We start from the raw sequence: 21,295 nt of genomic DNA on the forward strand, positions 1-21,295 counted from the left end.
GAAATATATGGAATGATACTATAAGTTCACACATTCTGATTCAGCCTTAGTTAAAATTTATCATCGAAACCATAGACATGAAGTTAAAACAACATTTAGCAAGAACTCAAGCTGGGAAGAGAATATTGATACAGGTGTTTTTGAGTACATAAAGCAGGGTTAGCCATTGTCTTTTAGGAATAAACTGGAAAATGTTATAGAGTACTTACAGAATAGCTAACAAATTTTAAATTAAAGTCATTTTTAAACTACATATTGGCACTGTAAAGTTGTTTTTGCCAAGTCTATTTACTAAAGGAAATTTTTTTTCCCTGTACTACTCAGAGATTTGTTTTAATAGTTGTCTTCCCAAGACTACTCATCTAGAACCTTGAGACTGCCTACTATTATCTGGGAAACTACATTAAATGTTTGAGTGAGATAATTATATTTGTAAATTTAAAATTATAGACCAGGCATCAGTAACCTTTTGTTTTTTTTTGTAAAGAATGAGATAGTAAATATTTTAGGCTTTATAGGTTATATAGTCACTCTTTGTCAAAACTACTCAATTTTTTACAAAAGCAGCCATAAACAATACATAATGAATGGGTATGACTGTGTTAAAATAAGACTTTATTTACAAAAACAGGTGACAGGCCAAATTTGGCCCACATAATTCATCAGCCCCCATTAGACTAAGTTTATCCTAGGAGACTTTTTTTTTTTTTAACCAATATTGTAGCAGTTTACTTCCTATAAATTCACAGATTGTTTTTTATATTTAACTTAATAACTATTGAATAACTACAAATACTGTAAACTCTCCTACTAAATTGGGAATGTATCTTTAAGCTTTTCTCCTTGCAAGAGATTTTTGCAAGTAAAATTCATGAGTGATTTTAATAAATGGATTTTAAATTAGAGTGGAAGATCTTTTACTTTCATAAATACCAAAACTCTTATATAAATCAATGGAAGGTGGAATTTCAAGGAAAGTAGAAATCTTCCCTGGCAAATGCCAAAGAAATTTTGACAGAGATGAAACTGAAATAATTACATTGTATTTTCCTATAAAATGATTATCAAGACAGTATTAGGATAGTGTGAACTATAATTGTAGGGCTCAAGAGACTAGAAAGAGCTGATCTGTCGAGAAGTTCAGACTCTGCATTTCCAATGTCATAAAACAGCCCTTAGCATTGAAAGGATTTTTAAAAAAATTTTTATTATACTTTAAGTTGTAGGGTACATGTGCAAAACGTGCAGGTTTGTTACATGTGTATACATGTGCCATGTTGGTGTGCTGTACCCATTAACTCATCATTTACATTAAGTATATCTCCTAATGCTTTCCCTTCCACCCCACAACAGGCCCCGGTGTGTGATGTCCCCCTTCCTGTGTCCAAGTGTTCTCATTGCTCAATTCCCACCTATGAGTGAGAACATGCAGTGTTTGGTTTTCTGTCCTTGCAATAGTTTGCTCAGAATGATGGCTTCCAGCTTCATCCATGTCCCTACAAAGGACATGAACTCATCATTTTTTATGACTGCATAGTATTCCATGCTGTATATGTGCCACATTTTCTTAATCCAGTCTATCATTGATGGGCATTTGGATTGGTTCCAAGTCTTTGCTATTGTGAATAGTGCCACAATAAACATACGTGTGCATGTGTCTTTATAGCAGCATGATTTATAATCCTTCGGGTATATACCCAGTAATGGGATGGCTGGGTCCAATGGTATTTCTAGTTCTAGATCCCTGAGGAATTGCCACACTGTCTTCCACAATGGTTGAACTAGTTTACAGTCCCACCACCAGTGTAAAAGTCTTCCTATTTCTCCACAACCTGTCCAGCACCTGTTGTTTCCTGACTTTTTAATGATCGCCATTCTAACTGGTGTGAGATGGTATCTCATTGTGGTTTTGATTTGCATTTGTCTGATGGCCAGTGATGATGAGCATTTTTTCCTGTGTCTGTTGGCTGCATAAATGTCTTCTTTTGAGAAGTGTCTGTTCATATCCTTTGCCCACTTTTTGATGGGGTTGTTTTAATCTTGTAAACTTGTTTGAGTTCTTTGTAGATTCTGGATATTGGCCCTTTGTCAGATGAGTAGATTATAAAAACTTTTTCCCATTCTGTAGGTTGCCTGTTGACTCTGATGGTAGTTTCTTTAGCTGTGCAGAAGCTCTTTAGTTTAAATTAGATCCCATTTGTCAATTTTGGCTTTTGTTGCTATTGCTTTTGGCGTTTTAGACATGAAGTCCTTGTCCATTTCTATGTACCGAATGGTACTGCCTAGGTTTTCTTCTAGGGTTTTTATGGTTTTAGGTCTAATATTTAAGTCTTTAATCTATCTTGAATTAATTTTTGTATAAGGTGTAAGGAAGGGATCCAGTTTCAGCTTTCTACATATGGCTAGCCAGTTTTCCCAGCACCATTTATTAAATAGGGAATCCTTTCCCCATTTCTTGTTTTTGTCAGGCTTGTCAAAGATCAGATGGTTGTAGATATGTGGTATTATTTCTGAGGGCTCTGTTCTGTTCCATTGGTCTATATCCCTGTTTTGGTACCAGTACCATGCTGTTTTGGTTACTGTAGCCTTGTAGTATAGTTTGAAGTCAGGTAGTGAGATGCCTCCAGCTTTGTTCTTTTGGCTTAGGATTGACTTGGCTATGTGGGCTCTTTTTTGATTCCATATGAACTTTAAAGTAGTTTTTTCCAATTCTGTGAAGAAAGTCATTGGTAGCTTGATGGGGATGGCATTGAATCTATAAATTACCTTGGGCATATGGCCATTTTCATGATATTGATTCTTCCTATCCATGAGCATGGAATGTTTTTCCATTTGTTTGTATCCTCTTTTATTTCATTGAGCAGTGGTTTGTAGTTCTTGAAGAGGTCCTTCACATCCCTTGTAAGTTGGATTCCTAGGTATTTTATTCTCTTTGAAGCAATTATGAATGGGAGTTCACTCATGATTTGGCTCTCTGTCTGTTATTGATGTATAAGAATGCTTGTGATTTTTGCGCATTGATATTGCATCCTGAGACTGCTGAAGTTGCTTATCAGCTTAAGGAGATTTTGGGCTGAGACGATGGGGTTTTCTAGATATACAATCATGTCATCTGCAAACAGGGACAATTTGACTTCCTCTTTTCCTAATTGAATGCCCTTTATTTCTTTCTCCTGCCTGACTGCCCTGGCCAGAACTTCCAACAGTATGTTGAATAGGAGTGGTGAGAGAGGGCATCCCTGTCTTGTGCCAGTTTTCAAAGGGAATGCTTCCAGTTTTTGTCCATTCAGTATGATATTGGCTGTGGGTTTGTCATAAATAGCTCTTATTATTTTGAGATACATCCCATCAATACCTAATTTATTGAGAGTTTTTAGCATGAAGGGCTGTTGAATTTTGTCAAAGGCCTTTTCTGAATCTATTGAGATAATCATGTGGTTTTTTGTCTTTGCTTCTGTTTATATGCTGGATTACATTTATTGATTTGCATATGTTGAACCAGCCTTGCTTCCCAGGGATGAAGCCCACTTGATAATTTTTGTGGGTACATAGTAGGTGTATATATTTATGGGGTACATGAGATATTTTGATACAGGCATGCAATGTAAAATCACATCATGGAGAGTAGGGTATCCATCCCCTCAAGCATTTATCCTTTGTGTCATGATCCAGTTACACACTTAGTTATTTTTAAATGTACAATTACTGACTACAGTCCCATTGTGCTATCCAATAGTAGGTCATATTATTCTATTTCTTTTGGTTCCCATTAACCATCCCCACCAGCCTCCCAGCCCCTAACTACCCTTTCCAGCCTCTGATAACCATTCTTCTATTCTCTACGTCCGTGAGTTCAATTGTTTTAACTTTTAGATCCCACAAATAAGTGGGAACATGTGATGTTCGTCTTTCTGTCTTAGATCTCCGGTTCTATCCACATTGTTGCAAATGACTGGATCTCATTCTTTTTTACAGCTGAATATTACGCCATTGTATATATGTACCACATTTTCTTTATCCGTTCCTCTGCTGATGGACACTTAGGTTGATTCCAAATCTTAGCTTTTGTGAACAGTGCTGCAACAAGCACGAAAGTGCAGATTTTTCTTTGATATACTGATTTCCTTCTTTTGGATACATATCCAACAGTAGGATTGCTGGATCAGATGATAGCTCTATTTTTAGTTTTTTGAGAAACCTCCAAACTGTTCTTCTTAGTGGCTGTACTAATTTACATTCCCATCAACAGTATACAAGGGTTCCCTTTTCTCTAAATCCTCACCAAATGCTATGCCTGTCCTTTGGGTATAAGCTGTTTTAACTGGGGTGAAATGATATGTCATTGTAGTTTTGATTTGCATTTCTCTGATCAATGATGTTGAGCACCTTTTCATATGCCTGTTTGCCATTTGTATGTCATCTTCTGATAAATGTTTATTCAAATCATTTGCCGAGTTTTTGACTGGATTATTAGATTTTTTCCTATAGAGTTGTTTGAGCTCCTTAAAAGGAATTATTTCTTAAAAGGAAAAACAAAACAAATCTCAGTAAAAGTGGCCTGAGTATCATAAAATTGATTTATTTTCCAAAAAGTCCAATTAATGTCTTAAAACATGAAATGTTGACACAGAGACCAAGGATGCTAAAAATAATATCTTATGATGAAAATAAGGGCACAGCAGAGGTTACCTGAGAATAAATCCAGAGAACTGGCAGTGTTTAATTGATGAAGAAGCACCTACATTGAGTCCAGAAGATCGTATCAGCTAATGAATATATAGAAAATATGTGAAAATGATGTTGCAGTATTGAGGGAACTTAACTGACTTTAGTCTTGTCCTCAGACAAAGGAAACTTGGAGGAGTTTTTGTTGTTGTTTTATTTAATAATTCCATTTAAGAAGAAATTGCTTCCTCTCTGACTAGCAAATACTTTTTGGTTCTCACCTGGAGAGGTAACTTACAGATTATTTTATTCTCCACTAGTCACCACTCTTCCCCATGCTCTAGCTGAGTGATTACAATTGACTTGAAAAATCAGTATCTTGTTTGTGGAGAGAAATACACATGTATATGTTTTCTGTTTCTTCTATAAGTTTCCTGTGGCTGCTATAGCAAATTACCACAAACTTAATGGCTTAAAACAACTCATCTTTATGTTCTTAAAGTTCTAGATATCAGACGTCTGAAATCAGTTTCAATGAGCAAAAAGTCAGGATGTTGGCAGCATCGTGCTGTCTCTAGAAGGTCTTGGGAGAATCTGTTCTTCACCTTCTCTAGCTGGCATTCCTGGGCTTGTGGCTACATCACTTCAGTCTCTGTCTTTGTGGTTGTATCGCCTTCTCTTCTGTGTGAAGTTGATAGGGACTGAATTGTGTCCTCCAAAATTCATGTGTTGAAGCCCTAATTCCAAATACCTCAAATGTGACTGCACAGTAGTCCCCCCTTTTCCATGGTTTCACTTTCTGTGTGGTCAACCACAGTCTGAAAATATTAAATGGAAAATTCCAGAAATCATAAGTTTTAAATTGTGAGCCATTCTGAGTAGCATGATGAAATTTTGCTCTCCTGCTCTGTCCCACCCAGTCCAGCACAGGATGTGAATGATCCCTTTGTCCAGCATATCTGTACTATATACTCTACCTGACTGTTAGTCACTTAGCAGTTACCTTGTTATTAGATTTTTTAAAATATAGATGTATATAAGGCTCTGTACTATCCGAGGTTTCAGGTATCCACTGGGGGTGTTGGAATGCATCCCCTGTGGATAAGGAGAAACTATTATATTTGGAGATAGGGCCTTTAAAGAGATGATTAAGTTAAAATGAGACTATTAGAGTGGGCCATAATCCAATCTGTCTGGTATCCTTATAAGAAGAGGAGATTTGGACCCACAGAGAGACCTAGGTATGCATGCAAATACAGAAGGAACATGTGAAGACAGATGGAGGCCTCAGAAGAAAACCAAACCTGCTGACACCTGGATCTTGGAATTTTAGCTTCCACAATTGTGAGGAAATAAATTTCTGTTGTATATGCCATCCAGTCTGTGATATTTTGTGATAATGAATACACTCTTGTGACAACAAACCCACTCCCAAGATAACATTAACTCATTCATGAGGGCAGAGCCCTAATAACCTAATCACTCATAAAATTGAAATATATATACTCAACACTGTTGCACTGAGTTTTAAGTTTCCAAAACATGAACTTTGAGGGACACATCTAAGTCACAGCAAAAGGAAACTATAAAGATCAGAGACTCAAATCTGGGAAAAGGCAATAGCTCCCTCTGTTGGTGAATTTCAATCCCATCAGTGTAATGCCTCTTTTTTCTAACTAACATTACTAAGCATTTACTACTCAGAAACTGATTCAAAAGTAATGTTATCTCCCATTTATATGAAATGTCTAATGTAGGTAAAACAGTGTTCAGTTAGTGAACCCAAGTGTTCATCAGTAGGAGAATGGATAAATTTACAATGATATATTCATAAAAATAACACTCAGCAATAAAAAGGAATGTGCCCCTATACATGCAACATGGATGAATAAATGTGAAAAATATGCTGATTGAATGAAGCCTTAGAAGAGAAAATAATCTATGGTTTCATTTATATGAAGTTCTTGAACAGGCAAAACTGATCTATGGTGGGAAACATTTAGAACAGAGATTACCTCTGGTGGATGGTGTTGGCGACTGATTAGAAAAGGGCATTTGACAAAGCTCAGTGAATATACATTTAGGAGCCGAGTTGAAAACAAATACTGAACTCTGATTAATATGTGTGCTGCGATATGTAGGAGACAGCACACTGATGTCTCTAGTTTCACTTGAAATGATTGAAAAATATGGATTGATGGATGACAGAAAAGTAGATGGACAGGTATGATAAATCCAATATGGTAGAAGGTGAATAGAAGGACAGGTGTAGTGGCTCACAGCTGTTATTCCAGTGCTTTGGGAAGCTGATGCAGGAGGACCACTTGAAGTCAGGAGTTCAAGACTAGCCTGGGCAACATAGCAAGGCTCCATCTCTACCAAAAAAAATGTATTCACTGTAAAATTCTTTCAACTTTATGCTTGAAAATGTTCATAATAAAATGTTGGAAATGTGGTTAATATAATCCACCTATATACTTAATTTTAAAACATTAATTGGAATTAGTTGAATTATAAGATGAATAAAAATGAGAAATGTAAACTCATAAAATTGAAATATGTTTTCCAGCTCTATCACTGCTAAGATAGTGTTGCTGCCTAACAGCAGCACTTCTGCTCACTATTATAATAAAATTACCGTGCCCCCCATTGCCTAAATTTTATACTGTTTTAAAGGTCTTATCCACCAAAAGGAACAAGCACACCTTGCCATGTAATGGAATACAAATCTTGGATCAGTACAACATAGGGATATATGTGCCAATTACCAATTTATTGTCTCTCACCCCCAGTCCACCTTTCTTTGTCCAACTCTATGATACTGTACTCTGAGTCACATAGTAGCAATACGGTTTCCAAGAATGTCAGGGACAATGTTGAAAGGATAAAGGAATAAATCTAAAGGGACTCCTGCTAGCAAATTTTACAATTTGCTTATTGAATAACACCGTAATAATAATAATAACGATTGTGGTATACTAGAACAAGCTGAGTCTGTGAAAAACCATAGATTTATAATAACTTGATTTTTAAGCATTTAAAAGAAGAGTTTCTCTATATGGACATTGCGTTTTTTCTGTTACTTATATCTGTTTATAAGTACTTGCTCTTTCTGTCTGTGTAAGCAGGAAAGACAAATACTGTGAATAAGCCAAATAGTCCAATTAAAAGGAGGAACTATTTTAGGAACAGTAATGAGTAATCAGTGCTGTCATTTCCACATAACATCCAAGTAGAAGAAGGAGGTTAAGTAGCATGTTTAAATGTCCTAAGGAGGAGAAGTAACTTGGCCGAATTGATTCTTCATCTCCTAACAGGTAGCTCTATTAATTATAATAAAATACTAATAAAAATTTTTGTTGCTTTTAAATGTTATTAACAGACTAAGTCAAAATGACGTAATGACTTATAAAGTATTGACTAAGAAAATAATTTTAAAATATATTGCTGAGAGGACTGGGGATGGGGGCAAGAAAATAAAACCTACGTGACAGCTATAAACGTGATAGACTTACAGATGTAAAATATTTTTTAAAAGCTTATTTATTTTATTTTGTTTTTCAACCAACTTCCTGAAACATAACCTAGAAAACTGTCAATTGTTAACATTAAAAAGCAACAAGTACACGTGCACATGCATGCAACACAAAACAAAATTTAAACGCTAAAAATGAGGTTCAGCCCAATGATCGGTGGTTCAGGATCATATTATTTTGGAAGAAGCCTTAAGTTCCTTTGTCAACAATCAATCAGTTAACAAATCCCAGAAGCTATGTATGTATGCCTTTTGTGTTTGTTAAAATTACTGCAGTCATTGGAAGAAATCAAAATAATACTAAAACTCCAATAAAAATTAAAAATACAGCTTATTTTGCTACAAAAATTATATAAAAATTAAAATAATAAATGAATTAAACATATGTCATTTTAGAACAGGTTTAGGTGTAACTATAGCAATGTTCTGTAATCATAAATATCAGTTTGATATTTAATGGTTTGGAAGTGATTCAAAAGTCTACAATACTAAATTCAGTTGCAATCGTTTAAAATACTTCAAAGTTTTAATAAGTCAGTGCTCTAGAAAAATCAGTTTTCAATGTTTGAATTATTAAACAGTTTAATAAACTAAGTGTACAAATCGTTGCAGTTTTCCTTTTTGTTCTTGAGTATTAAGTAATCAAAATCAGCCAGTCATTTGAAAAATGAAATTAAACTGATCTTAGTTTACTTTTTATTATTATTATTATTATACTTTAAGTTTTAGGGTACATGTGCACATTGTGCAGGTTAGTTACATATGTATACATGTGCCATGCTGGTGTGCTGCACCCATTAACTCGTCATTTAGCATTAGGTATATCTCCTAAAGCTATCCCTCCCCCCTCTCCCCACCCCACAACAGTCCCCAGAGTGTGATGTTCCCCTTCCTGTGTCCATGTGTTCTCATTGTTCAATTCTCACCTATGAGTGAGAATATGCAGTGTTTGGTTTTTTGTTCTTGTGATAGTTTACTGAAAATGATGATTTCCAATTTCATCCATGTCCCTACAAAGGATATGAACTCATCATTTTTTATGGCTGCAGAGTATTCCATGGTGTATATGTGCCACATTTTCTTAATCCAGTCTATCATTGTTGGACATTTGGGTTGGTTCCAAGTCTTTGCTGTTGTGAATAGTGCCACAATAAACATACGTGTGCATGTGTCTTTATAGCAGCATGATTTATAGTCCTTTGGGTATATACCCAGTAATGGGATGGCTGGGTCAAATGGTATTTCTAGTTCTAGATCTCTGAGGAATCGCCACACTGACTTCCACAATGGTTGAACTAGTTTACAGTCCCACCAACAGTGTAAAAGTGTTCCTATTTCTCCACATCCTCTCCAGCACCTGTTGTTTCCTGACTTTTTAATGATTGCCATTCTAACTGGTGTGAGATGGTATCTCATTGTGGTTTTGATTTGCATTTCTCTGATGGCCAGTGATGGTGAGCATTTTTTCATGTGTTTTTTGGCTGCATGAATGTCTTCTTTTGAGAAGTGTCTGTTCATATCCTTCGCCCACTTTTTGATGGGGTTGTTTGTTTTTTCTTGTAAATTTGTTTGAGTTCATTTTAGATTCTGGATATCAGCCTTTTGTCAGATGAGTAGGTTGTGAAAATGTTCTCCCATTTTGTAGGTTGCCTGTTCACTCTGATGGTAGTTTCTTTTGCTGTGCAGAAGCTCTTTAGTTTAATTAGATCCCATTTGTCAATTTTGGCTTTTGTTGCCATGACTTTTGGTGTTTTAGACATGAAGTCCTTGCCCATGCCTATGTCCTGAATGGTAATGCCTAGGTTTTCTTCAGGGTTTTTATGGTTTTAGGTCTAACGTTTAAGTCTTTAATCCATCTTGAATTAATTTTTGTATAAGGTGTAAGGAAGGGATCCAGTTTCAGCTTTCTACATATGGCTAGCCAGTTTTCCCAGCACCATTTATTAAATAGGGAATCCTTTCCCCATTGCTTGTTTTTCTCCGGTTTGTCAAAGATCAGATAGTTGTAGATATGCGGCATTATTTCTGGGGGCTCTGTTGTGTTCCATTGATCTATATCTCTGTTTTGGTACCAGTACCATGCTGTTTTGGTTATTGTAGCCTTGTAGTATAGTTTGAAGTCAGGTAGCGTGATGCCTCCAGCTTTGTTCTTTTGGCTTAGGATTGACTTGGCGATGTGGGCTCTTTTTTGGTTCCATATGAACTTTAAAGTAGTTTTTTCCAATTCTGTGAAGAAAGTCATTGGTAGCTTGATGGGGATGGCACTGAATCTATAAATTACCCTGGGCAGTATGGCCATTTTCATGATATATGCACCCAATACAGGAGCACCCAGATTCATAAAGCAAGTCCTGAATGACCTACAAAGAGACTTAGACTCCCACACAATAATAATGGGAGACTTTAACACCCCACTATCAACATTAGACAGATCAACAAGACAGAAAGTTAACAAGAATACCCAGGAATTGAACTCAGCTCTGCACCAAGCAGACCTAATAGACATCTACAGAACTCTCCACCCCAAATCAACAGAATGTACATTTTTTTCAGCACCACACCACACCTATTCCAAAATTGACCACATAGTTGGAAGTAAAGCTCTCCTCAGCAAATCTAAAAGATCAGAAATTATAACAAACTGTCCCTCAGACCACAATGCAATCAAACTGCAACTCAGGATTAAGAAACTCACTCAAAACCACTCAACTACATGGAAACTGAACAACTTGCTCCTGAATGACTACTGGGTACATAACGAAATGAAGGCAGAAATAAAGATGTTCTTTGAAACCAACGAGAACAAAGACACAACATACCAGAATCTCTGGGACACATTCAAAGCAGTGTGTAGAGGGAAATTTATAGCACTAAATGCCCACAAGAGAAAGCAGGAAAGATCCAAAATTGACACCCTAACATCACAATTAAAAGAACTAGAAAAGCAAGAGCAAACGCATTCAAAAGCTAGCAGAAGGCAAGAAATAACTAAAATCAGAGCAGAACTGAAGGAAATAGACACACAAAAAACCCTTCAAAAATTAATGAATCCAGGAGCTGGTTTTTTGAAAGGATCAACAAAATTGATAGACCACTAGCAAGACTAATAAAGAAGAAAAGAGAGAAGAATCAAATAGACGCAATAAAAAATGATAAAGGGGATATCACCACCGATCCCACAGAAATACAAACTACCATCAGAGAATACTACAAACACCTCTATGCAAATAAACTAGAAAATCTAGAAGAAATGGATAAATTCCTCGACACATACACTCTCCCAAGACTAAACCAGGAAGAAGTTGAATCTCTGAATAGACCAATAACAGAATCTGAAATTGTGGCAATAATCAATAGCTTACCAACCAAAAAGAGTCCAGGACCAGATGGATTCACAGCTGAATTCTACCAGAGGTACAAGGAGGAACTGGTACCATTCCTTCTGAAACTATTCCAATCAATAGAAAAAGAGGGAATCCTCCCTAACTCATTTTATGAGGCCAGCATCATCCTGATACCAAAGCCTGGCAGAGACACAAGCAAAAAAGAGAATTTTAGACCAATATCCTTGATGAACATTGATGCAAAAATCCTCAATAAAATACTGGCAAACTGAATCCAGCAGCACATCAAAAAGTTTACTTTTTATAAGAATATAAATTCCAAATGTATCAAAGTTTTAAATATGAGAACTAAAATAATTTTTAAAAACTAGAACATAGATATATCTTGTTGAAAATATTATGAAGTGGAAATAGCAAACTCAGAGTCATTGTTTTAAACTTGTTAAAGTTTGTGTATATTAGAAAATATGAATAAAACCAAAAATAAACTGGGAGAAATAGTTTCATTACATATGGCAAAGGAAGTGCTAATATCTCTAACATAAAAAGCTGATAAAAATAAGGAAAAATAAGGAAAAGACAAAGCATCAAGTAGAAATCTGGCAAAGAATCTAATCCAAAATTCTACAGGAAAAGTCCAAATGAATGATAAATCCATATAAAGGTGATAGGCTTATCTAATATTTAAAGAATTATAAAGTTTAACACCAATACAGCATTTTTTCTCTTATGAGACTAAACGCCTAAAACATGATAGTACTCAGTATTGGTAAAGGATATAAAAATTAGCATACTCTCAAACACTATCTTTGGGGGTATGAAGTGGTAAAATATTTCAGGAAGATAATTTGACAATGTCCCTTAAATTTTTTTTTTTCAGATGCAGTTTCCCTCTTGTTGCCCAGGCTGGAGTATAATGATGCAGTCTCGGCTCACTGCAGCCTCCACCTCTGGGTTCAAGTGATTCTCCTGCCTCAGCCTCCTGAGTAGCTGGGATTAGAGGCACCTACCACCACGCCTAGCTAATTTTTTGTGTTTCTAGTAGAAATGGGGTTTCACCCTGTTGGCCAGGCTGGTCTTGAACTCCTGACCTCAAGTGATCCGCCCACCTCAGCCTCCTAAAGTGCTGGGATGACAGGCGTGAGCCACCACGCCCAGCTGTCCCTTAACATTTTAAATGTGTATATCACCTCATTTAGCTATTCTATTTCTAGAAACTTATTTTTACAAAGAAAATTCACAAATGCACACAAAAATGTATGCATGAAGATACTTGTCACAGCGTTGGTTGTAATAATATGGAATTAGGTCAAATATTTATCAGTAAAAGACTAAGTCATATTGTGCATATACTGAAATATGTGATAAACCTAAATTTACCGACAATCTGCCCATGATTTACTTTTATGGGAAAAAAGGTGAAATTTATTGTATATGGTATGATTCCATAGTTTGAAAACTAAAATATAAATTGGTATGTTGCTACCTGCACAAAGAGGGGAAAATTACATAAACTAACTTTTTAGAAGCCATTTTATCCAGATAGTAAGATTAAATTGGGTTTTCACAATCTTTTACATTTCTCTTGTAGAAATAAAAAATAGTTAAAAAGAGAACAGACCAGTAATAGGTTCCAAAATTGAATCAGTAATAAAAACCCTACCAACCAAAAAACTGCACTGGTCCAGATGGATTCACAGCCGAATTCCACCAGATGTACAAAGAAGACATAGTATCAATCCTACTGAAACCATTCCAAAAAATTGAGAAGGGGGGCTCCTCTATAACTCATTCTCTAAAGGCAGCATCACCCTGAGACCAAAACTGGCAAAGACACAATGAGAAAAGAAAACTTCAGACCAATGTCCCTGATGAACATAGACACACCAATTCTCAACAAAATACTAACAAACCAAATCCAGCAGCACACCAAAAAGATAATTCACGATGATGAAGTAGGCTTTATTCCTGGAATGCAAGGTTGAGTCAACAAATGCAAGTCAATAAATGTGATTCATCACAAAAACATAATTAAAAGGAAAAAAACTAATCTCAATATTTACATAAAAAGCTTTTGATAACGTCCAATGTCCCTTCATGATAAAAGCCCCAACACAATAGACACCTAAGGAACATACCTCAAAATAATAAAAGCCATCTATGACAAACCCACAGCCAACATTGTACTAAACAGGCAAAATCTAGAACCATTCCCCTTGAAAACTGGAACAAGACAAAGATGGCCACGCTCACCACTCCTATTCAACTTAGTACTGGAAGTCCTAGCTGAAGCAATCAGGTAAGAGAAAGAAATGCATCCAAATAGGAAAAGAAGTCAAGCTATTTATCTTCACTGGTGATATGATTCTATACTTAGAAAACACTAAAGACTCTGCAAAAAGGCTCCTAGAGCTTATAAACAATTTCAGGAAAGTTTCAGGATACAAAATCAGTGTACAGAAATCAGTAGCATTTCTATATACCAATAACATTTAAGCTGAGAGCCAAATCAAGAATGCAATCCTATTTACAGTAGCCTCAAAAAGAATAAAATACCTAAGAATACAGAGAGCCAAGGAGGTGAAGAATCTCTACAAGGAGAATTACAAAACACTGTTAAATCAAAGATGACACAAAAAGAAAAAAGGTCCCATGCTCATGTATTGGAAGAATCAATATCATTTAAATGGCCATACTGCCCAAAGCAATTCACAATTCAACACTATTCCTATTAAACTATCAACATAATTTTTCACAGAATTAGGAAAAACTATTCTGAAATTAATGGAACCAAAAAAGAGCTCGAATATCCAAAGCAATCCTAAGTAAAAAAGAACAAAGCCAGAGGCATCACATTACCCAACTTCAAACTATATACTACAATGCTACAGTAACCAAAATAGCATGATTCTGGTATAAAAACAGACACATAGACCAATACGACAGAATAGAGAATCCAGAAATAAAGCCACATGCCCACAACCATCTTATCTTTGACAAAATCAACAACAATAAGCAATGGTGAAAAAACTCCCTATTCAATAAATGATGCTGGGATAACTGGCTAGTCATATGCAAAAAAATGAAACTAGATCCCTACCTAACACCATAAACCAAAACTAACTCAAGATGTATTAAAGACTGAAATATAAAGCCTCAAACTACAAAAATCCTAGATGAAAACCTAGGAAATACCCTTCTTGATATTGGCCTTCGGAAATAATTTATGGCTAAGTCCTCTTGCAACAAAACCAAAAATTGACAAGTGGAACCTAATTAAAGAGCTTCTGCACAGCAAGAGAGATCATCAAAGGAGTAAACAGACAACCTAGAGAATGGTAGAAAGTATTTGTGAACTATGCATCCAACAAAGGTCTAATATCCAGAATCTACAAGGAACTTAAATCAACAAACAAAAACCCCATTAAAAATGAGCAAAGGACATGAACAGACACTTTTCAAAAGAAGATATACAATCAATCAACAAATATATGAAAAAATGCTCATCATCACTAACAGAAAAATGCAAATCAAAACCCCAATGGGATACCATCTCACACCGGTCAAAATGACTTTTGTTAAAAAGTAAAAAAAAAAAACAAAAAAACAACAAAAAAACAGATGTTGGTGAGGCAGCATCTGTTTCTCTGTTTCCCTGCAGAGAAAAGGGAATACTTATACATTGTTTGTGGGGGTGTAAACTAGTTCAGCCAACCGTGGAGAGCAGTTTGGAGATTTCTCAAATAACTGAGGGTTGAACTACCATTTGACCCAGCAATGACTTCTGGGTACATACACAAAAGAAAATAAATCATTTTATCAAAACGACACATGCACCCATATGTTCATTGCAGAACTATTCACAATAGCAAAGACATGGTGACCATCAATGGTGGATTGCGTAAAGAAAATGTGGTACATATATTCCAAGGAATACTATGAAGCCATAAAAAGGAATGATATTATGTCTTTCGCAGCAACATGATACAGCCGGAAACCATTACCTAAGCAAAATAACACAGAAACAGAAAACCAAATACCACTGGTTCTCATTTATACCACGGAGCTAAACATTGGGTACACATGATCATAAAAATGGGAAAAATAGACACTGGGGAATACAAGAGGTGGGAGGAAAGCAGTGGGGAAGAGCTGAAATAAACTACCTTTGGGTACTATACTCACTAACTGGATGACACATTAATTTGTGCTCCAAACTTCAGTATCATGTAACATACATTTGTAACAAACTTGCACATGTATCCCCGACTGTAAGATAAAAGTTGAAAAAAGAAAAAAGCAAAAGAAAGAAAAAGAAATCCACACATAGGCATCTGGTATGTATATCTATCTTTTGTTATCTTTTCAAGAATTTGTTTAGAATGAGCCAGTTGCCCTGCAGCTTATTAACTCAGAGAAACTAGTCACAGTCAAGTTTCTGAAAATGCAAAGATGCAGGTAGATGATAAAGCACTCACCAAAGTAATAACATCCATTGTAGTCTCTAGTAACCAGTCAGTTGTTCTTCTGCTATAAATCTTGACATATCACAGTATGTCTTCTTTCAAATTGCACCCCACTAACCCCACCTCTGACAAATTACATGGCATTTCAGCATGAAGGGAGGAAGGACTTACCTGGGATTTGGCCATTTCTTCTTCTTAGGAAAGTGGAAAACTGGAACAAAAAAAGAAAGAAAGAAAAGTAATTATAATCAGAGCTTGCCTTACAGCTCCAGATTAATCACTTTTAAAACCTCACTTATCAACTATATCTAAGAACATTCTGTAGGAGACTGAATCCCTGTGTCCTATGTAAGGAAGAACCATGTTGAAGTAGTGTGACCTGTCAGATTAAATGTTAAGTAAAAATTTGGAGCAACAGCAATTCATAATCATAACCAATGCATAATCTGTTCAGTTACCTTGTAGAGAATTATACCCATGACTTCTTCCTCACATCGATAGGGAGAACACACTGAAGGAAGCAGAATGAGGGGCACTAAGCACTGCAGGAGAAGATGGGGATGGCAGACTCAGCCTGACCAAAGAAATCAATCACATCGTGGTAAAGTAAGCCACTCTCATTTGTGTCTGGATTAGAGTAGGATGAACGTCAGAAAAGGGCTCTGTGATCAGCCTCCTTTACTAGGCTTTAATGTAACTGATGTTCCCTTTATTATCTCCTAAACTCCTAATTTAGAACAGCATATAATAAAGCCTTTTTGTGCAGCTTTCTATCCAGGCACCAAGAGGGGAAACCAGCTCTTATATGCAGAACTGACATACAATGCCTTCCTCCAAAATGCTAGCAACAACCATCTCTGTACCCTCAAAAGTGAACTTGTTGAGGGCAAGACTTAGGTGTCCTATCACACCGAATGCCAGAGAAAGCAAACAAGATAGAATTAAATTGGCCTGTGTTTGTTCTTCAGCCTCCCCATCAGAGCTGAACTAGAGATGACTCAAACACAAAATCATTAGGGTTCCTGGGGTTTGTGGTAAAATGGAATATGAGATATGCTAAAGATGTTTTCACTACAAAACACTCAAAATAACCAAATAAATATAACACCTTGATAATTTTGAACTTTACCTGAGCTATGTGATCCTATAATCCTCTTAAGAATCTAGGGTGTGGTGGCTCATGCCTGCAATCCCAGCACTTTGGGAGGCCGAGGCAGGCAGAACACAAGGTCAGGAATTTGAGACCAGCCTGGCCAACATGGTGAAACCCCATCTCTATTAAAAATACAAAAATTAGCCAGGCATGGTGGTGGGTGCCTGTAATCCCAACTACTCGGAGGCTAAGGCAGGAGAATTGCTTGAAGCTGGGAGGCAGAGGTTGCAGTGAGCCCAGATCGTGCCAATGCACTCCAGCCTGGGTGACAGAGATCCGTCTCAAAAAAAAAAAAAAAAAAAAAAAAAAAGTATTATGTTGGTGCAAAAGTAATTGCACTTTTTACAATAAAAGTAATGGTAAAAACTTTTGCACCAAGCAAATAAAATTGCTGGGAAAAAACATCAGCAGTCTGATCAAACATCCCACTTTCCCAAACCTACTTCTTTCTAGCCACGTTTATGCCTTCCTATAAAAGAAGTAGACATGGGTTCTGGAGCAAGGACATTCTTTCTGGAGAAGATAACTAGTCACCCTTTGAAAAGAAGCTTCTGATATACTACTAGGCCCTAGTGGACACTGAACACCTACCTGAAACATCAAATGACTAGATAGCCACACCCACCCATGAACTGAGTATTGTCAGATCAACCAAGTTATAAAATTGGGTAGGTACTATAGCAGTCCATCATAGGAGGGAAATGGTATGTTTGAGATTGATTCAGAGGGCTAAAATTTCATGAATAGGTGGCCCAGACTCCCATGTTCCCTAGCTCTGCTGCACTCTTGGCTCTTCCTAAACTTGTATCCATGGCCCTACAAGTAGCTTCCTGTGACCAGCTGACAGAGGAAGTGAAAACACAGGCCTGGGTCACAGAAGAGTTGGCTCGATATTGCAACCACCAGACAAATCTGGTTCAATTTTTATGTAACAAGGTTGTGAGTTATTTTTCAATTCCCATGGACCCTCAGGTCATGTAACCTGAGTATGCCCAGATAAACCAAGCCTGCAACCATAGGGAGAACCTAATGCTCAGACCTAGCAGCAGAAACTGAATTAAGAAGCAGACACTGCATGTCATAACCCAGGATCAAATCAAATTGAGCTCTGGCATCACCTACATGGCAGGATCCAATCAGATAATGCCTCCCAGCACTGCCTTATTGCAAGATCCAATCAGATCATGCTTCATTGCCCTATGCTTATAAAACCCAACCCTGCCCCTAGCTCAGGGAGACAGATTTGAGCCTTTCCTCCTGTCTCCTTGCAAGTCAACTTGTAATTAAGCTTTTTCTATTTTTGAAAGCTTGTGCCAAAGTATTGGTCTCCATGTGTATCAGGCAGCAAGCCCATGGATTTCTTCGTAGCAGTATGTTGGAGCCAAAATCATACTGCTGCTGTACCTCAGCCCCACTCAAGGATAGCCTTAACAATGGTGAAGAGAAATCTTTCCAGTGGCAAAGTCACAAAAAAATGTTGAAAAACCTCATCTGTTAAAGTATTATACACAGAGCTGTGTATGGAATATGCTACTATTTTTATTTTTAAAAACCAAAAAGGATATGCATATCTATTTGCTTGTGCATGTATTAAAAATGCTTTGAAAGAATTCATTAGACACCAGAAAAAAATGGCTGCCTCCAGAGATAGGTACTGGATAGGTGAGAGAAGTGAGAGGGAGACTTACACCTTACAACCTCTGTATCTTTTGTATTTACAGCCACATTAATGTATTATCTATGTTTTAAAGGAAAATTAATGTTCATTATACAATGGAATACTATCTTTCAAAAATTCTTAAGAATGTCTTTCTGTTGTCTTTATATATATTAGGTGGATATTACCTAATTCTAATTTGTCAATTCCAGATCCCCAAAACACACACACACACACGCGCATGTGCGCACACACACAAAGGGGACTTTGAAAAAGAAGGGTGATGAGAATATATTTGTCCCTACCAGGTATATATTCACATTATAAAACCAAAGTCATTTAAATTAGTGTGGCACTCCTGCAAAAATTCAACAGACCAGGAAAAATGAGAATCAAGCAACAATTATAAGAGCTTGTTTATGAAAAAGAATCACAAACCAGTGACTGGAGAAGGCATTATGGAAATTGGCAAAATATGTAGGCATAGGCAGGAAATCAAGTTAGCATCACACTTGATATCACATACCAAAATTATATCCTCCTTTTCAAAGCTTTCCAGCCTCATCATGTGAGAAAAGTGTTTTCATCAACGCCCTGACTTTAATCCTGGACAAGCTGCCTGGACTGTGGGAAAGGGCAAAGAGTCTCAGGTCGCAAACCTTGTAATAATCATGGTAGAGTTCGGACAACCGCTTACTATTTCTTTGCCTGCGTTTCTTCATGGTCAAAATGGATGGCTCCTTGTTATCTGTGATTCCACTTTCCCGTAGCCTCCCTGCTTCCCTCCAGGATGTCCAGCACCAGCCAGTGTACAGGCCCAAGGTCTGGACACCCTCCCTGCCTCTGGTTTCCCTAAGACACTGCCTGCGGCAGGGCTGGGGCTGTGGCAGCACACACCGTCGGGGCTGGTACTCCAGTGCTCCCCCGCCCACCACAGTGGATGAGGGCCCTACCCTAGAGCCCCTCAGGCCTCCTGCACTTACTGCCACCAAACTCCAAGTCACCCCTACACACCCGCAACTGCTTTTTTACTTCCTCCTTAAGAGCTCAGGCTAAGCCTTCCTTTTCTCTTTGTGCTGTCAGTATCTCATCTCAGTTCAACATTTGTAAGTAAACTAAACAATGCTTTAGAATCTTTATGACTTCTACACTTCTAGAATTCTCATATTTTCATTGCATGGCTCATATTTTCATGATTTTGTGTCCAAATTCTACTTTGCCTGACTTTCTGTACGATTAATTATAACTCCTCATTTGGTAATATTTTAATACCACTTTTAATTTCCAATATAATCTCTTAGATTGACTGGTTAGCCAGAGCAAGCTTATTATTACTACAACTAGTTACCTGTCAATTTGTCAGAACACCACTGGCTCTACTGGCATCTCCCCGTGAACCGCCTCTTGGTGTTCATAACGTTGTGTAGTCCCCTTCCTGTGAATCTAGGGTGGTCCTGTGACTCTTTTTCCTGAATAGAATATGGCAGAAGTGATAGTTTGCACTGAAATTTCATGAAGGGCTGGAAGTTTCTGCTCTTGAGCTCTTAGGATCCCTGACCAACTCAGGAAGAATCCAGGAATTCTGCTGGAAATGCCATGTAGAAACTATGTGAAGAGGGAGAAGTCCTGAAACTACATGGAGAGAGAAAAAGCACAGCCCAGCTTGTTCCTTAATGCAATCACAGGAATGCACACTGGCAAGATGAGCAGAACCAAGCAGCTCAGCTCAGCCTAGCCCAGATTTCACAATTGTGAGCAAATAAAATGGTTGTTGTTAGGTAAAATGGCAATAGATAACCAAAACACCAGTGTTAGCAAAGTGGCATAATTAATATATTGTCAAAGTTGTATTTCAAGAGTGAAGACTGCTAATAATGGCCAAAGAATCTGTGCTGCTTCCGCAACCATCAATAGGATAAACATGCTATGAATAATATGACAGGATATCAACTTTGTCTTAAATCAACCTTTTTACACTAACAGTAAATTATAAATAAAATGTGTAAATTGTCCTCAGAGGGAAAAATACTCAGCTATATTAGATTTCGAGGACAGGACTGACAGATCATGCTGTGCCACAGAATTATGTCACATGCTGTGAGAAAGCTGTTCCTCACCAAGGGGCCCATAGAATCAACCATTGGGACTTTTCTTTCAGCTTCTACAATGAACACATTTCTAACATGTACCAGCTCTGAGGTCTGAATGAGTCATCCAGCTATGTATGCTTTCATTCTGGGACATCTGACCCAGGTTAAGATTCTGGCTAGTCACATTATTGTTAAGTAAACAGGAGCATAGGAGAGCTACGGTAATACTATTTTTAAATCAACTCCATCGTAAAACCAGCAAGGCACATTCCTGGCCAGTCACAATGCACAGTCATAACATGTTTTTGGCTAAGGAAGCAGTTTAGTAATGCTTGCAAGGATAAACTCCTGTGATGGCAGAATGTCCAGATGTCCCAGTATCACA

The 21,295-nt window shown here is 37.1% G+C and overlaps 1 protein-coding gene across 4 annotated transcripts in view; it reads left to right on the plus strand.

The window, feature by feature from the left end:
• Positions 1-19,847, plus strand: part of ZNF215 (zinc finger protein 215) — a 65,173-nt gene extending 45,326 nt beyond the window's left edge. For 2 of the 4 annotated variants that reach the window (XM_055095171.3, XM_055095172.2), the window contains one exon: positions 16,476-19,847. In XM_055095171.3, the coding sequence (XP_054951146.2) occupies positions 16,476-16,525 (50 nt within the window). In that variant the 3' untranslated portion in view covers positions 16,526-19,847. Of the gene's footprint in view, positions 1-12,424 lie in introns of all 4 variants that reach the window. The other 2 variants (XM_063608349.1, XM_057299301.2) reach the window with 2 other exon arrangements.
• Positions 19,848-21,295: the final 1,448 nt, after the last annotated feature.

The sequence above is a fragment of the Pan paniscus genome, chromosome 9, assembly GCF_029289425.2.
Source record: "Pan paniscus chromosome 9, NHGRI_mPanPan1-v2.0_pri, whole genome shotgun sequence".
Taxonomy (NCBI): domain Eukaryota; kingdom Metazoa; phylum Chordata; class Mammalia; order Primates; family Hominidae; genus Pan; species Pan paniscus.